Source organism: Mustelus asterias, chromosome 2 (assembly GCF_964213995.1).
Source record: "Mustelus asterias chromosome 2, sMusAst1.hap1.1, whole genome shotgun sequence".
NCBI lineage: Eukaryota > Metazoa > Chordata > Chondrichthyes > Carcharhiniformes > Triakidae > Mustelus > Mustelus asterias.
This window is the reverse complement of record NC_135802.1, coordinates 45,366,988-45,387,634: the sequence shown is the minus strand read 5'-3', so window position 1 is coordinate 45,387,634 and position 20,647 is coordinate 45,366,988. Positions and strand designations below refer to the sequence as shown.

At 40.4% G+C, this 20,647-nt stretch overlaps 1 protein-coding gene across 9 annotated transcripts in view; it reads left to right on the top strand.

Moving 5' to 3' along the window:
• mllt10 (MLLT10 histone lysine methyltransferase DOT1L cofactor) overlaps positions 1–20,647 on the top strand; it is a 248,754-nt gene that overhangs the window by 198,037 nt on the left and 30,070 nt on the right. For 8 of the 9 annotated variants that reach the window (XR_013500066.1, XR_013500065.1, XM_078234418.1 and 5 more), the window contains 3 exons: positions 2,309–2,419; positions 13,803–13,872; positions 19,501–19,655. Coding sequence is in view for 7 of the 9 variants with exons in the window: in XM_078234418.1 (XP_078090544.1) it covers positions 2,309–2,419; positions 13,803–13,872; positions 19,501–19,655 (336 nt within the window). In the remaining 2 variants the exon portion in view is untranslated. The remainder of the gene's footprint in view (positions 1–2,308; positions 2,420–13,802; positions 13,873–19,500; positions 19,656–20,647) is intronic. The other variant, XM_078234429.1, reaches the window with a different exon arrangement.

The following is a 20,647-nucleotide window of genomic DNA, read 5'->3' as shown; positions in this document are numbered from 1 at the left end:
ATTAAATTAAAAGTACAATTTTGCTACAATACAGCCTGTCCCTTAGTTGAGGAGTGCTCCACTAGTTACAGTTTGCCAACCTGAAAATAACCCATTTGTTCTGACTGTTCACTGTTTGTTACCCAATCCTCTAACCCTGCTAATATATCATCCCAACACAATAAACTCACTTTTTATGTGGCACTTTATCAAATGCCTTTGGAAATGCAAATATTGACTATTTACTGTTTCCCTATCATCTATCCTGTTTGTTGAATCCTCAAACAACTCTGATTAATTTAATCTAATCAATTCAACATTTCAAGTCAGTGACCTTCATCTGAATGTTCATCCACCTGAAATGCTAACTGTTCCTTTCTCTAATGATGCTGCTGATTATTTTCAGCGTTTTCTGTTTTATAGCTAAATCCTGATATGTTTAAGATTGCCACAAATTCTGGAACCAAGATTCAAGCTTTGAAGAGGGATGGACAATTTAAATTTCAACCACTTTATGTCGAGCATAGTAAATGTGTGGCAGACTAGCCAATTAGACAATGAGCACAAAATGTTTGGAAGATTTTAAGGGAGAATGGATAGATATTTAAAGGAGTATATGATTGAATACTTCCTTTTGGTAACTGGTTAGGTGAATCAACAAGTATTTTCCAGTCTAATACCTTTGTATTAAATAAAAAAAATTTCACAATCCAGCAAATGAAATATCTAAAATTGATTGCAAGTTCCAGCCAGTAATATCTATCAGGGCGCAACAATGATATTGCAGTCATGTTACATTTTCATTTCAGTTTTGGTTATTAATGAGAAAACAATTATCATTGCTGCTTTCATTTTTGACCAGAGGAAGAAGGGGAAATGAGAGGAGGACATGTGTTTTGCCTCCCTACCTGGTAAATCCTTTCTTCCCCACAAAATGTTGAAATCATAGAACAGTGATTAGATGTTAGTCTGTACAGCAGTTTTTTTTTAACATCAAAATGCAGCAGCATTCAAGTAGTAAGGATTACATAAACCAGGAATGGTTCAATTTTACACTGATTGTTTTTTGCTGTCCTTTTTCTTTAAATTGGTTTAGCTGACTCAGTTTTTCTCACTTGAAGTAAATCATTTTTGACTTGGCTTTGATTACTGAACAAAACATTAGAAAGACAATTACTAGTTGTTTGCAACTTCCACCCTATGAGAAATCGTCTATTGCTTTTTATACTTTTCCCAGGAAACTGGTTACTGAAGGATCTTATAATGTTTTCACTGTACTATTTCAGACAAAATAATTTAGATGTCAATAGGAAAATGTTAAAGCTGTTCTTACACAGTATTATAGCTCATTTTTCCAAGCTTGTAGTGTAAATGTTTGACTAAAGTTATTGGTATATTGGAATGTTGCAATGTCTCCTGTGACTGAAGTGATTGATGTATTCAATTCTCTTAGTTTTGTGCAGTGAATAAGAACACACCACTATATTTTGTCATGAATGGGTTGAGCCACCCTTTTATTGTTCATGCAACTGTATTAGATTACTTTCTATGTCAAAGATCATAACCTGTTAGAGTGAGCATTTTGTATAAAAGGTAGAAAATGTGTCCCTTTCAGTTTTAGCTTCCCTTTATTAATTTTGCTAGTTTTTGTCTAAATCACTAGTAGAAAGTTATCCTGTAACTTTTAAAGAGGATGGAGTGGTTACTTCATTTTTCTTAAAGGATCAGTGACATCTGAAGGAAGCCATACCTTCTCTTTCTCTCCTCCCACCCACGACCTCCTGGGGGGAGGGCTAAGCAATTTAACAAGAATGAATCAGTCATGCTTTTGGCTTGAAGAGAGGTCAGGAGGTCACATGACTCAATAACGTAAGGGAAACCCCTGTAAGAGGCCAAATTGGGTTCTTTACTAGTAAACAGATCCTTTTCTATAGATGGCAGTTGGTTAGTCAGTGCACAGCATAAATGACTGTCAGTATAGTGGATTCAAAATGTAAATTGCAATGCAAAAGACTTGTGAAAAACCCTAACAGCTCAGAGTTAGGGTTGCATGGTTCTTGAGACTCGCCCTTGAAATTTCGCTTACTTTTCTTGTGTTGACACTTTTATTGTGAAGGGTGAATGCCATATTAAGCAAAATGCCTTTGCTTCTAATCTCCTCCCTCAATTTCATGTAATTACTGATGTTTTTCTCTGATTTTACATTTTGCACCAAGTCTTGAGGCAGTTTTCAGTGTCACTTGATTAAAAAAAACCAAAGTACATGTCTGTAGAATCCCTATTTAAGTCACTGTTGTGCATTTCCAGCATTTTCTTTTTTTTATTTCAGTTCCTGCTTATTCTACATTAACTTCAGTAGCAGGAGCACACCAAAAACTGAAGGCCGTCTTGGAGGACAACATGTCTGACCTCTACTGTGGTAGGGACCACGGGCACAGAAGTAAGTCCAGGGAGTCCATAAACTCAAGTCCAGGGACAGAGCAACAGCTGAGGTAACCCCTAGGCTTCTCAAAGAGCCAGCATATGGTGCTTTAGATTCCAATGGAACTCAGTAGTCACCATCTGTTGGTCCCACCCAAATTTCCTTGCCCAGTATTGGCTGTTAGGGTGCATATAATTGGCTTAATATGCACATCAAATTACTTGTAGAATGAAGAGATCATTTGGCCACTGGAAAGGATTTTTGTCATTGGCCCACATGGCTCTAAAATTGATCTTCCTTTTGTTTGATGGACCAAATTGGTGGATTTTCTTTTTTGAACTTGACCCTTTTTTAATTATGCTATCAGTTTTCAGCAGCATTTCTTTCCACTGTTTATTTAAACTTTTCTAATTATCTCCTCGTCATGCTATTTTTAAAACTGTGTTCCAGAATAATGAAGGTTGCTTTGGAAAAAGCTACATTGTAAACAAAAATCTGCTTTACAAATAATGTTGAACTTTTGGTCGTCCTCCTAGGTTTTCCATTGCCTCAATGCATCATGTGTTGACTGCCACATGTTCTGTCTTTTTCTGCAGTAAACAAACTTTTATTCACTAAATATCTCCTAAATTAAGAGAGAGATATTGCATGGATGAGTCTTCCTTAAATGAATAATGATTCCAAGTACATGGAAGTTTGATTATTTCAGAGGTAATCTTTTGCAGTGAAACCTTGGTTTCCAAGTTGGCACAGGAGTCTTGCAAAAGACAAAGGAAGTCTGGGGGAGGTGGTAATTATTGTCATTGTCTGTGATTGTTGTCACTGTCTGTGGGCTCAATCTCTGCACAGGTTATCTGATTTATTCCAGTGGTCAGAGTATTCTAGTTGTCAACTGGGAGGTTTTTCCCACATAGTCTTCCAATTCCACTGAAGCAATTAGTTTCTTCCTCCCATTGATGTAATTTTAGGTTTCTGTGGAAACTATTTTTGATTGGGATTGACCTTGACAGTGAGCTGCAGTTGAACCTGACTGAGGACTCTGGATCAGTGCCAACATTCACCTCCCGAATATTACTCTTTGAATGGACTTATCGTGGAGACATATTTGATTATTTCACTGTTAAGATTAAAGTGCATTTAGTTTTTCATCAGCTAGTGATGTTGCTGATCTGGATAGAAACATGCCAGTGTTATAAGTACTTAGTTTATGGTTCATAGTAATATTTTAGAGGTAATTTTTAGTTCTGGGGAGATTAAAGTTTAACTGTCGAAAATGGGAGAAATGCAACTAAAGCTGCTTGAAGACTATTACACTTAATAGGTTGGGGGTCATGTTGACTTAAGGGGTTGACAACTAGAAAGATAAGATAAAACAGCAGGTGGGCTTACTTAGTGGAGAATTGGAGATACTGCTTACAAAGAAATGAAGCGCACAGATTTGTTTAGTTCTAATTTCAAAGCATTCGGTGAGCCCCAAAAGGCTAGGTTGTCATGGAAATGGGTGGAGCTTAAGAAAGTTCTAGGGTTTTAATTTATCTGTGTTTGCGCTGGGGGAGTGTTCCACAAAGGCCATAACAAAAAAGTGCTACTGTTAACAGCCTCCAGGCAGCATAGAGTCATATAGTACATACATTCAGCCCATTGAACCTGCACCAACAAAACTATACTAAACCTACACTAATCCCACTTTCCCACATTTGGCCCATAGCCATGAATGTTACGACATTTCAAGTACTCCTCCTCTACGTCCTTTTTAAACGTTCTTTTTGAGGTTTCCCGCCTCTCATCCTCCCAGGCAGTGCATTCCAGACTCCCACCACCCTCTGGGTGGAAAACATTATCCTCAAATTCCCTCCAAACCTCCTGACCCTCCCCTTTAAAGTTATGCCCCTTCGTTATTGACCCTTCAACTTAGATAGCATACATGGTGCTGTGTAGTTGAGGTTCAGGAGAAGTCTCAGAAACTGTTTGATAGCTCTACTATCAGGAGGGTCAGCTAGGGAGCTGAAATAATGGTCAAAGGTCATTGGCTCTGTGCTGGAAAGTATTGGGCTCCAGAAGAAGCCCCGAGAGCTATTTTTAGCTGAGTGTAGCTGGGGAGAGTGGAGCTTGGTGAAATCCAGGGGCAGTGCTAGCCCAGTGAAGCTAGCCAGCTATTAAAGAGCTGAATATGCACCAGTAAAGTGAGGTTGTTTTTAAAGATTATTTATTAGTGTCACAAGTGGGCTTATATTAATATGACAATGAAGTTACTGTGAAAATCCCCTAGTCGCCACGCTCTGGCGCCTAATCGGGTACACTGAGGGAGAATTCAACATGGCCAGTGCACCTATAGCACATCTTTCGGACTTGTGGGAGGAAACCGGAGCACCCGGAAGAAACCCACACAGACATGGGGAGAACATACAGACTCTGCACAGACAGTGACCCAAGCTGGGTCCCTGGCGCTGTGAGGCAGCAGTGCTAACCACTGTGCCACCGTGCCCCATACCACAACGCAAGGTTGTATGCAGACTTGGAAATCCAGGGGAATGGAGTCTCGGGAGGCAAGACCGGAACCCTGAGAGGTGTGCAGTCCCTGAGACAGTTTTGAGTTGGAGTGACTTTGAGGGAATTCTGAGGCCGGATCTTTGAAAGTGAAAAACTTGCAATCTCTCACGAGGGAGGCAAGAGTTTAAATGAGATTGGTTGGTTCTGTGTTTGCTGACACCTAGGCAGGTTATTTGAAATCTTGGATTTGTCTTGGCTATTTATTGCACAGTGTGGTATGTTTAGCCACAGTTTGCCTGTTAACTCACCTTAATTTACCTCATATTAACCCTGGATGGCAGAGTATACGATAGACGTTATGAACTGTTTTATCTTTTTGACCATGTATAGTAAAGTTTATTTTTGTTTGTCAAAACCGGTGGAGTCTTGTGGCTTTATTCACTTGACAATATTTTGAATTTCAAATTTTGTCTGCAAAATGTTATTGATCCCTAACCAGATCAGGTTTCAATCCCATTCTTTGTACCTATGATAGTAGAACTCTAAGCAGTCGGATAATTAGCTGGGTTTTGAAAATAAGAAGCTTCTATTTATATCTACTGAGTCAATGCCTTGGTGTTTTACTTTATGGGAGGGAGTACAAATGTACTGGAGAAGAATGGGGAACTGATCTTGTGTTTCTTCCAGGAATAGCTTTAGATGTCTCAGGTGCATAGATAACATTTTATATAGAGTCATATGGGTTTACAGCATGGAAACAGGCCCTTTGGCCTAACTTGTTCATGCCGCCCTTTTTTTTAACCACCAAGCTAGTCCCAATAGCCCATGTTTGGCCCATATTCCTCTATACCCACCTTACCCACATAACTGTTTAAATGCTTTTTAAAAGACAAAAGTGTACCCACCTCCACTACTACCTTTGGCAGCTCGTTCCAGACACTCGCCACCCTCTATGTAAAAAAAAAAAATTGCCCCTCTGGATCGTTTTGTCATCTCTCCTCTCTCACTTTAAACCTATGTCTTCTAGTTTTAGACTCCCCTACCTTTGGGCAAAGATGTTGACTATCTACCTTATCTATGCCCCTCGTTATTTTATAGACTTCTAAGATCACCCCTAAGCCACCTCTGCTCCAGGAAAAAAATATCCCAGTCTATCCAGTCTCTCCTTATAACTCAAACCCGGTAACATCCGAGTAAATCTTTTCTGCACTCTGATGTATGATTCATGGTTGACCTCAACTCTGTGGCAACACTCTTGCTGCATCAGAAGATTATAGTTTCAAGCCCCACTGCAAAAGCTAGAGCATATAATCTATGCTGACTGAGTGCAGTACTGGAAAAAATACTGCATTGGAGATGGTTTGACGTACCAATGATTGGATTACTATACCATTTTTGTGTATTAGTACTTAGAAGTCGAACAAATGAAGAAGCATGTTTAATTAAATGCCAGATCTGATGCTCACAGAGGAGTTTAACTTTTTGGAACTATCACTGTGGATTTCCTGGCCTCCACATGGCGTTTTCTCGGTGGCAGGAGGCGGTGCACCTTTGGCCGGCAGTAGGATCTTTTGGCCCAGCCGCTATCAATGGGATTTTCCATTGATTCTATCCCACACTGCCAGGAAACATGCAGCAGAGTACACCATGGTGTAGGACTAGATGATCCTGCCAGCATGAAGAGCCAGAAAATTGCACCCAAGGTCTTAGATTTCTGTGGTATCCTGAGTTCTTTCTCTGCTGCCGCATCCAGTCATGGAATTGAGGCTGAAATTCAGAGTGTATTAAATACCACCGGATAAGTGAAGATCAGATTACCTCAATAGCCCTTGTGCGTTTGTTTTTTTTTACTGTTCCCAGGCAGATTTGGACTGCAGCATTTTCTGACACCTATTTCGTAGCCAGGTGTTGTTTTGGAACTTTATCCATTGAGGCTTAAAGGAATACAGGTCAACAACATGTATGCCAGCTGCAAGCATTTTAAGGCAGCAGTAAACTACTTGAGCATTGTGCCACTTTTAGTATTTCCCTAAAAATATCAACTTTTGAATTAGTGATGTGAGCTATTGGTATTGATTGGTCTAATCATTTGAAATGGATCCAATTGATTGAAGGGCAAAATTGTGGCCAACTGAAGCTATCTTGAGAAAGGAATTTATACTTGGAAGCATTTGTTTGCACATAAATAGAAAAGTTTGAGTAGTTTGATGGTTACAAGTACTGGTGCACTTTTGTATTTATCTCCAAATATCTTTTAATTTTAAGCTGATCTCCCATGGTATTGCTCATTAAATTGAAACATGGTTCTTAACAGTATGAGTGATGGTAATGTATTACAACCAGTCAATGTGATGATGAAAAGATGTTTGTCTATTACACACAATACATTTGTTATATTGCATGTTTCGGATGGGTGAGAGGTGGGTAATGGAGGGGTAAGAGTTTGGGAATGTTGGATTGTTAACTTGGTTAATTTATTTTCTTCAAGACTGCTTGCATTAGATTTTTCGAGTAAATATGAAGGACGTTCTCTGATTGAAATATATTAAATGGCATTACTTGAGCAATTCTATCATTGAATAAACCAACATTCGGGGTAGAGTGGTGATACATTTTACTTCATTTAAAAGAGATACACTGAGCTTTCTATATTTAAGTATTAACTACAATGAAATGTATAACCTGTCTTTTGGGTAAGCTGTGGTGCTTGGTATGTTAGTTAACTGAAAATTTATGTTTGATTAAGTGCTGAAAGTGAAGGTTCCTTTGTTTGAATTCAGTAACCGGCCAAAGGATTTGCACTGTCAGTATTGCAGAAGCTGGCAACTGCAGATGAAACTTGAATGGCAAGAATTAAAAATATGAAAAGTTACCATTTCTTGAACTGCCCTCCATTGCATTTACTTGAGAGCACAGCATTCAGCTCTCTGTATATATTTCTGTAAACCAGTTTTCATCATTTTACCTTTTTCATGACTTCATGTGTAATGATTTCTCTTTCAAAATAAATAAATCTTATAAACTGAACATTGAGTAGAAATAATGGTTGAAAAATTATTTTCCTGCTTTTTAATGCAGGTGAGGACAAACTTAGCACAAGAATGAACACCTCAATTTTTGAGGCATGATGAAAAGAATACTAGAGTCATTATGGTACCAAAGAAGGCCACTCAAACCATCCAGGCAATGCCAGCTCTCTGTGGAACAATACAGTCATTCCCCAGATCTATCTCAACAGCACAGCAGGTTAATTACCCTTAAGTGCTCATCCAATTTCCCTTTGAAATCATTGGTTGCTTCCATTTCCACTACCCTTGTAAGCAGTAAGTTCCAGATCACTACCACTTGCTGCAAGAAAATGTTCTTCCTCACATCCTACATGCTGTCCTTGATTCATAGCAGCAACAGGAAATTGCTAGCTTCATATGTTGCTCAAATTTTAGAGCTTTTCTTATGCAGTGCAAGTTATTGTTCCCTTTGAAATTTGGCATTCTTGTCCTGTCTTGATGAGTGCAAGAAAAAAACTTTCTCAGCGTGTAATTTTTTTTCCAGCAATATTTATAATATGTCACCCTTTCAGGAGAAATGTTTTCACTTAAAAGTCAGCATTATAGTGGACTTGAGCATCCAAATTCTGTTGTGGAAAGGAGGTTTGCCTCCAGCTGTACCAGAAAATAAATCTCCTGCATTTAGCATTTTAATCTACCTTCAGCAATTTCTACTTTCACCACTAGCGATGTTGTGGTTTTATTTACTTTAGATTTTTCTCTCTGCAGTAGATGAAGGCTGAGAATAAGATTAGCTTATGCCAAACATATTTACCAGCAGCACCTTGCCTGAATTCCTTGCTTCTACATGCAAGTGTTTGTAAAGCTTTTCTTTTTGCTAATTTCCTCAGCTGGAATGCAACAGGTTCTCACAATTCCGTGGACTGGAATTTCCATAAACCTAATTAAAATAAGTAGCTGACAATGTGGTGCAATTCCACATTTATTCTTTGTAGGTGTTTTCATGTTGCTAGACATAAGACTATGTTTGATATTTCCACCTATGCATTATTTCTCTAAAACAATCTTGGCGTTTTTACTCTGATCTCTATGCCAGGATAGAATGTATACTGATAATTTGTGTTTGAACCACAGAATGAGCACCTCAGTTCAACAGTTGGTTACCGTAAATGGTAGTGGTAAATTTTCCAAGTTGAACTCATCAGTTTGAGGATCAATTTTCTCATCTCTACCTTGAAATCTCTAATCTTGTTGTTAATCAAAAGGAAATTTTTAAGTGGAACTTGAGATTTAAAGCCCCCTTGGACTGGCTATTGAAAGTAAGAGTCTACAACTTTTAAGGGTTAGATGTCACATTAGTTCCTAGAAGCGGCATGGTAGCACTGCTGCTTCACAGCTCCAGGGACCTGGGTTCGATTCCTGGCTTGGGTCACTGTGTGGAGTTTGCACATTCACCTCGTGTCTGCGTGGGTTTCCTCCCACAGTCCAAAGATGTGCAGGTTAGGTTGATTGGCCATGCTAAAATTGCCCCTTAGTGAGCTGAGATGCGTAGGTTAGAGGGATTAGCGGGTAAATATGTAGGGATATGGGGGTAGGGCCTGGGTGGGATTGTGGTCGGTGCAGACTCGATGGGCCAAATGGTCTCTTTCTGCACTGTATGATTTCTAAGGTTCTAAGTTGCCATGGCATTTTTCTATTTTACTAATGGAGTACACAATACCAGAAGAGAGAGTTGTCTAATTAATCACAATTGTTCGCACCATCCTTAAATTGCATCTTTCTGTCATCAATAAATCTGAAGTAGATGGACATCTGTTATCCCAATTTCATATCAGGGAATAATAGAGTCTTTACCGTGCAGAAGGAGGCCATTGAGCCCATTGAGTCTGCACCATTTAGGTGAACCTGATGTAAATTTTTGTAATATATTCTCTATGATTACTTCATGAATCAAATTGCTTTATGTTAGAAATCTGATAAGAAATTTTAGTGGTTAATGAATATCTTTTTGGATAAGTGCACAATTGCTCCAACTTCTTTAATCCAGTTGTGAAATTGAATACTGTCATTGAGAATGTAGACAACAAAAGTTGACTTTAAGAGAAAACGCACTTCAAACTTCTTGTAAACTGTCTTATCAAGATTTCTAAGGTGAAATGTGCCTCAAAACACCTGAAGAGGCATGCATGGAGAATATCACAATGATGATTTACTTGGTGTCAGTGATATGAAGACCTTCAACAAGAATGCGAGTTTCATGAATTCTTCAGATCACAAAGTAAGGCATGAATACTGCTAAGTATTGAAATGCCATATGAGTGACTGCTGTACAGTTCGGGGTGCCATCTTTTGAATTAGATTTTGAAACAAGACCTCCAACTGCCTCCTTCAGGTGGAAGTTAAAGATTCTATGACACTATTTCTTAGAAGAACAGGGAGGCTTCCCATGTCCTGGCTAATATTTACCCGTCAATTAGCATCACTGAAACATGCTATCTGATCATTATCACATTGCTATTTGTGGGCCCTTACTTAATGTTGGATATATATACAAAAGAGAAATTTGTGTAAAATATGTATGCAAAAATAAGCCTGGTTAAGGCAAAACTGTGTTAAGAATTTAGGAGATAATTAAATAATTATACATGGCATGAGGAAAATATATTTCAGGGGAAAAATTCTATAGCCTGTTTGGGCTGTCTTGATTCCCACTGCTCTTATGTTCGCAGGAAAGATTGTCATATAATTGGAGGGTTCAGGGTGGAATAGCCAGTAGACTGAGACACCATACATTGCGGTTCCATATGATGAAGCTCTTCAACGTGGAGAGCTTTGAAGAACATGGGGTTAGTGGCACTTAGGGGACAGCACTCGATTTGTGGTACGTATCTTGTCATTTGGATTGTATTCCATGATTTGCACGGCATGTAGCACGATAATGTCTCATACATTAATTGAGGCCAGACAAATAAAAAGACATACAATAATAGTCTTAATGCCTGATTGTGTTTATTTACTGTTAATATATTATCCTCTCTATTTGCAGACAGTGAACCCTGTCACTTTCCCGCTGAAACTGAAGAGCAACACTCACCACAGTACCAAGCAGTCACTAACACAGATACGCAAAAACTCTGGAAAATGATATCATTGGCAATAAACTGAAAATAGAGTACTAATGAGGAAGAGCTACAATGGTTTATTTGGACAAATATTTATTGTATATTGTGTCCCCTATGAATAATCTGGGGACACAGGGCATGTTCCCAAATTAACCTCCATTTTAAAAAGTCACTTGTTGGACATAACATAAAAGGTAGTCTGGCCAACCAGTTGCTGGCTCCATGATTTTCATGTTTGTTTTTGGTTTCTAGCCTACAGATTATCTGATTTATTCAGTTCAGTTTCCCAATTTGAATTTGAACTCGCAAACTCTGGACTGCTGTCCAGTAAAATCTTCACTCTGCTACCATGCCCTGAAGATAATTTTAGACTAGGTATCGTAATTAAGTTGAGAATTCTGGGTGAGCCAGTGCGGCCTCATGCTTCTCCTCTATTATGCTTGGGTAGATTAGCCTGGGTTAGTATCTATTGAGCTGTGCCTTCTAAATCCTCTGAATGCAGGGTGCGGATAAAATTCTCTTGTCCTGTTTTGCTGTTGCAGTAGTGGAATTTTTAGATGTTTCTATGACTTCAATTATCAACAGCACTGCTAATTTAGTGAATTTACCTTTCAGCTGTGACTGGAATGGTAGGCAAGCAAAATTCACAATTTGGTTTGTATCTTAGTCCAACTTTGCAAGGGTGGAACAAAAATATGCTAAGCAGGTGATGGGCCTATTGATGTTTTCTCACTCCATTTTGCAATTTTTAACTCGTATACTTTAAAATTTCTGTCGCGTTGATATTTGGCAGAAGAATATCTGGGTTAGTTATATTTTCACAATGACCCTAATCATGAGCAGAGTACTCCCAAAAAACTATTAAGTGCCATAATGGCAAGAAAACTGGAGCAATCTGCACTTGTCACTCAGGTGCGCTCTGCACCGCAATCCTCCCACACTCAGTCACAGTGTGGGGGTGGCCTCAACATGCCAGTGAACATTGCTTCAGAGCACTTCGGCGCTGTTTCCCAAGGGCACCCTAATTTCTCAGTGTACTGGGAGACCACTCCCTCCCTCCACGGACATCAGGACCCCCTCAGCAGCAGCATGTTCTTCCACCCCCTCCCTGACACAAATCGCCACCATCGGGGCCCTCTTGATGAGTCCCCCATCATGACCCCGACATGACTGTGTGGAGTTTCAGTGTTCTCCCCATGTCAGTATGGTTTTCCTTCCACACTCCAAAGACGTGCAGGTTATGTAGATTGGCCAAGATAAATTGCCTCTTCGTGTCCCAAGATGTGTAGGGTAGGAGAATTAGCGGGGTAAATATGCAGGGTTATGGGGAAAGGGCTCTGTCGGTGAGTCGGTGCAGACTTGATGGGCCGAATGGCCTCCTTCTGCACAGTACAGATCCTATGATCCATGTCTGCATGCCCCCCCCCTCATGGTCCTCCACTCTGGCCTCATCCCCTTGGTGCTGTGCCTGACACAATAGCGCTGCCTGCCAGACACTGCAAGAGTGACCAGCGCAGGGGTGTCCAGTGGCCAGTGCGGGGGTGCCCACTGGTGGCGGCATCCAGTGGCTACTGGCAGCGGCACCCTGCCATGGCCTCCGAGACCCCCCCCCCCCAGTGTGTGGTCATCGGGCCAGCTCTCCGCGAGTGGAGACCAGTAGTGATTCATGCCAACGTGACCTCCCGCCGGAGAGGTAGGAACATTCCTGGAGGGGGACGATCGTGTACTGAACTCGTAAATGAGAACGTACAGACTCCACACAGACAGTCACCCAAGCCGGGAATCCAACCCGGATGCCTGGGGCTGTGAGGAAGCAGTGCTAATCAGTCTCATGCCATTAGAAAGGGGACGAAACAATTGCAAACTGTTTGTTGCCGGGCGCGAAATCGGTTTTTTCTTTTGGCTTGCACGCTATTCTCCGGGATCAGCGCGACTTACTCCAGGTGTGGCGAGTTTGGAGAATTGCCCCTACACCTTTTAAAAGTCTAATTTTGGATAACAGTTACAACATTGCTGCTTCACATTTTAATTTCTTTATGAAACATTAATGCTTTAATCTCACAACAGCAGCTGATATGTGGTTCAACAAGTCTTAAAAGTAGTTTTGGGTGCAAGCTACTGGGATAAAAAATCTGAGCCATGATGTTTACCTACTTTGGTTATTTCATCACCTGTTTTTTTTTAAAAAAAAGAAACCTTGTTCATCCTTTGACGAAGTTTTATTCTACTGTTTTTCTCTGATTTTCAAGGCCCCCACATCTGTTGCCTATGAGTGAAAGGCTTAATGCAGCTCTGAACTAGTCAATCAGATGGACAGACATGGCATTTTCCCCAAGTTTGTTCTAAATTTCCTTGTCTTTTTCTTCTATTTCAAACAATTTTTTGTAATTGATTAACTCTTAATCCAACCAACCAGTTGTTTTGAGAACAGTTGCCACTTTGGGGAGGAAGCTGACTTTTTGTTGCTACCCTGTTGTGATTTACTGATAGCTGCAATTGAGAACTCAGTTGCAAACTGTGTATATCTTACTATATGATTTTCAGCATCCAAGACAATGATTTGTATTTTGAAATGGAGAAGAGATGAATTATTCTTTAAAATGCTCTCTCCTCGGTGTCATCCTTTCCCACTCATATCTGGCCTAATGCAGAGCGGAAGTTTGTGAAGTATAGCTTAGAATGAGGGTAATTGTTTAAAGTGATTGGTACTAAATCTTTTATCAAGATTGTTGCATGCTCATTAACTGAACAATTTTGTTAACTAGTTTGTTTATTTTTCAGATCAAGAATTGGACAATAACCGCAGTGTTCCTGGGAGGAGCAGTTCACCAAGAGGCAGTCTTTCACCACGGTAAAGCATGGCAATGCAAACTTTAGACAATCAGAATATTTCACCCTTTTTAGTCATATTTTCCTTCATTTTCATGACCTTTCATCACCATATTGAAATGAGGCAGTAACTTGTGTTGTGGACTACAATGCTAATAGCCTTCCAATCCCTCACCTCGGGCAAGAAGAAAATAATTGCAGCAGGGATTATAGGATAGAAAGTAGGAGACATCATCTTGGCTTAATGGCACGTTCTCATTTCGGAGTAAAGATTGCGCACTCAGTTCCGCGCAGAACGTGAGCACATAATCTAAGCTGACACACAAACGCAGTACTTTGGAGTGCTGTATTTCACCTGACTGCGTAACATGCTATTGCATTTTTTTTACCAACTTCAACAATTTTTTGATGTTTGTGGGATCTGGCAGCTGTATTTGATGTTGTAATTTAATTTGAAAGTATAAAATAGTAGAAGTGGTTCAGTAATTTTTTTATACCAGAGGATTGTTTGGAATTTTTGATCTATTAGAAAACTTAGTGCTCAATAGAGCACTTGTCCTTCATAAGAACTTGTTTAATCTTCCTAATACTGGACCAGTTTACTAAAGTTCAGCTCCGAATTCAAATGGAAACCAAAACATTTGTATGGATTTATCTGTATGTCATGGAAATCTCATTTTTGTGATGGCATATGTATGTTTGTATGGTAGTCTAATCATTGGATATTAATCCACTGTGCAGTTTATTATATCAAATAGTTATCATGGGTCATCATTTTACAATGGATGCAAAAAGTAAATACTCACTTTGCTGTGGCTACATGTCCTTCATCATTATGTGGTAGAACAGGGTAACTATAGACCCACTAACTTGATAGTAATAGGTAAATGCTCAAGGGAATCATTAGTGATGCAGTATATGACCACTTGGACAGAAAAAAACATATCAGGGAATCAACACAGCTTCCTTTTTTAAAAAAATGCCATCTTGTTGCTGTGGAATTTAAACTTCTTTCCAAGAATGAGAGAAATTCTAATTCTGGACTTGCATTTGAAACATAGGAAATAGAAGCAGGAGTAGGCCATTTGATCCTGCAAGCCTGCTCTGCCATTCATTTTGATCATGGTAGATCATCCAATTCAAAATCCTGATCCCACCTTACCCTCATATCTCTTGATTCCTTTAGCCCTATATCTAATTTCTTGAAATCACGCAATGTTTTGGCCTCAACTACTTTCTGTCCTAGTGAATTCCACAGATTCATTACTCTCTGGGTGAAGACATTTCTCCTCACCCTCAGTCCAGAAAGGTTTACCCCTTATCCTCGAACTATAGTTCCTAGTTCTGGAGTCCCCCACCATTGGGAACATTCTTCCTGAATCTATCCTGTCTTACCCTGTTAGAATTTTATAAGTTTCTGAGAGCCCCTCTCGTTCTTCTAAACTCGAGTGAATATAATCTTAACCGACTTATTCTCTCCTCATATGACAGACCTGCCATCCCAGAAATCAGCCTGGTAAACCTTCACTGCACTCCCTCTATAGCAAGGACTTTCTTCCTCAGATAAGGGCCCCAAAATTGTGCACACTGCTCCAGGTGTGGCCTCACCAATGCCCTATACAATTACAATAAAACATCCCCCTTCCTATATTCGAATCCTCTCACTGTGAAGGCCAGCATACCATTTGCCACCTTTACTGCCTGCTACACCTGCGAGCTTAGTTTCAGTGATTGATGCATAAGAAAACCAAGCTCTCGCTGAGTATCCATCTCTCTCAGTTTAAACCCATTCAAATAATCTGCCTTCCTGTTATTGCTACCGAAGTGGTAACCTCACATTTATCCACATTATACTGCATCTGCCATGCAAATGTCCACACACTCAGCTTGTCTAAATCATGCTGAAGCATCTCTGTATCCTCCTCACAGCTCACCCTCCCACCCAGCTTTGTATCTGTAAATTTGGAGATAGTACATTTAGTTCCCTCTTCCAAATCATTAATATATAATGCGAACAGTTGGGATCCTAGCACAGATCCCTGCGATACCCCACTGGTCACTGCCTGACAATCGGAAAAAGACCTATTTAACATAGAACATAGAACAGTACAGCACAGAACAGGCCCTTCGGCCCACGATGTTGTGCCGACCTTCATCTGAAACCAAGATCAAGCTATCCCACTCCCTACCATCCTGGTGTGCTCCATGTGCCTATCCAATAACCGCTTAAATGTTCCTAAAGTGTCTGACTCCACTATCACTGCAGGCAGTCCATTCCACACCCCAACCACTCTCTGCGTGAAGAACCTACCTCTGATATCCTTCCTATATCTCCCACCATGAACCCTATAGTTATGCCCCCTTGTAATAGCTCCATCCACCCGAGGAAATAGTCTTTGAACGTTCACTCGATCTATCCCCTTCATCATTTTATAAACCTCTATTAAGTCTCCCCTCAATCTCCTCCGCTCCAGAGAGAACAGCCCCAGCTCCCTCAACCTTTCCTCATAAGACCGACACTCCAAACCAGGCAGCATCCTGGTAAATCTCCTCTGCACTCTCTCCAGCGCTTCCACATCCTTCTTATAGTGAGGTGACCAGAACTGCACGCAATATTCCAAATGCGGTCTCACCAAGGTCCTGTACAGTTGCAGCATAACCCCACGGCTCTTAAACTCCAACCCCCTGTTAATAAAAGCTAACACACTATAGGCCTTCTTCACAGCTCTATCCACTTGAGTGGCAACCTTTAGAGATCTGTGGATATGGACCCCAAGATCTCTCTGTTCCTCCACAGTCTTCAGAACCCTACCTTTGACCCTGTAATCCACATTTAAATTTGTCCTACCAAAATGAATCACCTCACATTTATCAGGGTTAAACTCCATTTGCCATTTTTCAGCCCAGCTTTGCATCCTATCTATGTCTCTTTGCAGCCTACAACACCCCTCCACCTCATCCACTACTCCACCAATCTTGGTGTCATCAGCAAATTTACTGATCCACCCTTCAGCCCCCTCCTCTAAGTCATTAATAAAAATCACAAAGAGCAGAGGACCAAGCACCGATCCCTGCGGCACTCCGCTAGCAACCTGCCTCCAGTCCGAAAATTTTCCATCCACCACCACCCTCTGTCTTCGATCAGATAGCCAGTTACCTATCCAATCGGCCAACTTTCCCTCTATCCCACACCTCCTTACTTTCATCATAAGCCGACCATGGGGGACCTTATCAAACGCCTTACTAAAATCCATGTATATGACATCAACCGCCCTACCTTCATCAACACACCTAGTTACCTCCTCAAAAAATTCTATCAAATTTGTGAGGCACGATTTGCCCTTCACAAATCCGTGCTGACTATCCCGGATTAATCCGCATCTTTCTAAATGGTCGTAAATCCCATCCCTAAGGACCTTTTCCATCAATTTACCAACCACCGAAGTCAGACTAACCGGTCTATAATTACCAGGGTCATTTCTATTCCCTTTCTTAAACAGAGGAACAACATTTGCCACTCTCCAGTCCTCCGGCACCATCCCCGTGGACAGCGAGGACCCAAAGATCAAAGCCAAAGGCTCTGCAATCTCATCCCTCGCCTCCCAAAGAATCCTAGGATACATTTCATCAGGCCAAGGGGACTTATCGACCTTCAGTTTATTCAAAACTGCCAATACATCCTCCCTCCGAACATCTATTTCCTCCAGCCTATTAGCCTGTAACACCTTCTCTTCCTCAAAAACATGGCCCCTCTCCTTGGTGAACACTGAAGAAAAGTATTCATTCATCACCTCGCCTATCTCTACTGATTCCATACACAAGTTCCCACCACTGTCCTTGACCGGCCCTAACCTCACTCTGGTCATTCTTTTATTCCTCACATAAGAGTAAAAAGCCTTGGGGTTTTCCTTGATCCGACCTGCCAAGGACTTCTCATGTCCCCTCCTAGCTCTCCTCAGCCCCTTTTTCAGCTCATTCCTTGCTAACTTGTAACCCTCAATCGAGCCATCCGAACCTTGTTTCCTCATCCCTACATAAGCTTCCCTCTTCCTTTTCACAAGACATTCCACCTCTTTTGTGAACCACGGTTCCCTCACTCGGCCATTTCCTCCCTGCCTGACAGGGACATACCTATCAAGGACACCCAGTATTTGTTCCTTGAAAAAGTTCCACTTTTCATCAGTGCCTTTCCCTGACAGTTTCTGTTCCCATCTTATGCCCCCTAATTCTTGCCTAATCGCATCATAATTACCTCTCCCCCAATTGTAAGCCTTGCCCTGCCGTCCGGCCCTATCCCTCTCCATTGCAATAACAAAACTCTTTGTTCCCTGTCTGCTGACCAGCTTTCTTTCCATGTCAAGACACTACCCACAATCCCACGCGCTTTAACTTTACAGAGTAGTCTGCAATGTGAGACCTTGTCGAAAGTCTAAATCAACATATCAACCAGTTCTCCTTGGCCAACTCCTCTGTTTACATTGTTGAAGAATAAATCAGAAGCAACATAGCAAATGTTCACTAGACTGATTCCTGAAATTAGAAGATTGTCCTATGATGAGAGGCTTGGTAAATTGAAGCTATCTGCTCGAGTTCAGAAGAACGAAATATGATCTAATTGAAACATACAAGATTCTGAAAGGGCTTGATGAAAGAGGTTGTTTCCCCTGGCTAAGTATTCGAAATCAAGAGGGCTCGGTCTTGGGATAAAAGAAGAATCATTTCAGACTGAGATGAGAAGAAAGTTCATCACCCAAAGGGTTATGTATCTTTGGAATTCAGTACCCCAGAGGTTGGGAATGCTCTATCATTGAATATAGTTAAGGCTGAGAAAGGCAGATCTTTGGTCTCTCAGGGAATCGAGGGATATGAGGAGCAGACAGGAAAGTGGAGTTGAAGCTGGGGATCAGCCATGATTGTATTGAATGGCAGACCAGGCCTGAGGGGCTATATGGTTTACTGCTACTTGTGTTTTCGTGTAATCTAACCTATTGTTTAATTTTTAAAAATCATTATTCCAATTAAATCTTATTTTTTTTACACATCACCTGCTTGAGACCTTTGCAAATGTTTCTATATAACTAGTTGGTGAGAGGGATCTAGCAGTGATGCAGGATGCATAGTCTGATTTTTCATTACCACCTTCTGCAGAATTTCAGTCTCTCTCTGATGTCTGCTAATGGCTCTACTGGAATCGATAATTTAGATTTGGATATTTTCAACCCCCAAGTCTGTTTGTTGGCTACACTTTTGCACAGCATGCTACTGAACCTAAAGTTTGTTGTATCGTTGACCAATCTTCTCATTTATTTTAGATGAGAAGTTTGATTTTTAAAATGTAGTATTAATTTTTATTTATTGTTAATAAAGAATTAGCTATCCAAAGAGGGTTATTACTTCAAAATAGCTTTTTCTTAAAGTAGAATATCTTGGCCATGTTACATTATTCCCAAGTCTCGTGGAATGACTGCCTGGAACAGTTAATTTTCGGCAGGATGGATATGTTTGATGGCATCTGCCTTAAGGAGCTGGCATTACACTTGACAATTTTGGAAGATTAATTTGGGGATCTTTGTTTTGGAAAAGTAGATTCTGTAAGAATTATACAGACTAATTTTGTTGTGTTTCTTGGAAATTCTAACCTTTCAAACAGATCTCCTGCAAGTGGTTTACAAATTCGTTATGATCAGTCAAATAACACTGTGTTGGAAAATCTGCCACCAGTCGCATCTAGCATGGAACAGTTATTGGAAAGACACTGGAATGAAGGGCAGCAGTTTCTTTTGGAACAGGGCAGCCCTGGAGAAGGTATGTCTCTAAAAAAGCTTCCATGCTCTGTCACTTTGCAATACATCCATGATTTCACACTGCATAGAGCTGCCTATTTTTCTTTCCTTGCTGTCAAATACAGTTTTTATTCTCAGTGCATTGCTGTTGTTTCCATAATTATTCTGCAGATACATTTTATCTACACTGCTAAATTTAATTAATTGACTAAGACACATAGTTGTGGGTACCATTCTTCAAGGGCATCTGCCACACACTACCTTCTCGCCAGGCTTTGTGGATAGTTCATTTGGCAGTTCTTTAAGTCATGTTGTACTTAAGGGTTTGTCAAAACACCAAGCATCAGTATTACCTGATGCCACAGGTAACAGATTTGTGGTTTCCACAGATTTTAAAATTTTGTTCTTAGGATATGTGTCACTAATTTCCTTGAGAAAAACAGCTACTTTCTAGCTAAAAGGGAGAGCACACCACCATTGTTACCTGATTTGACAGGACATGTTTTTTGCTTTCATCCATATGCTTCTCATAACTGTGTTAGAATTATTGAATTAAAGGATGCTGTTGTAATAATCACACTGCATCAGAACTCCAATATCTCGGGTGGAAAGCAGACCTATTTTATGCAGTCCTTTCATACTGTGCCTATAGAGCTAAAGAAGTCATAATATTATAAAATAGAGCAACATAGATGGAGGCCATTCAGCCCACTGAATCTGCGCTGTCTGTTTCAAAGAGCAATCCAGTTAGTACCATTTCACTATTTCTCCAGATTCCTGTAGTTTTTTTCTCTTTCAAGTATTTAACCAATTTCCTTTGAAGCTTTCCCACCATCCTATTACAGCAGCATATTCCAAACCCTAACTAGTTGTTCGGTAAAACATTTTTTCCCTCATGTCGTCTTTGGTTCTTTTGCCAGTCATCTTAGATTGTGCTTTCCGGTTATCAACCCTTCAAATATTGGAAACAGTTTATCTTTATTTACTCTATTTTGCAGGTATTCACGAAAGGAA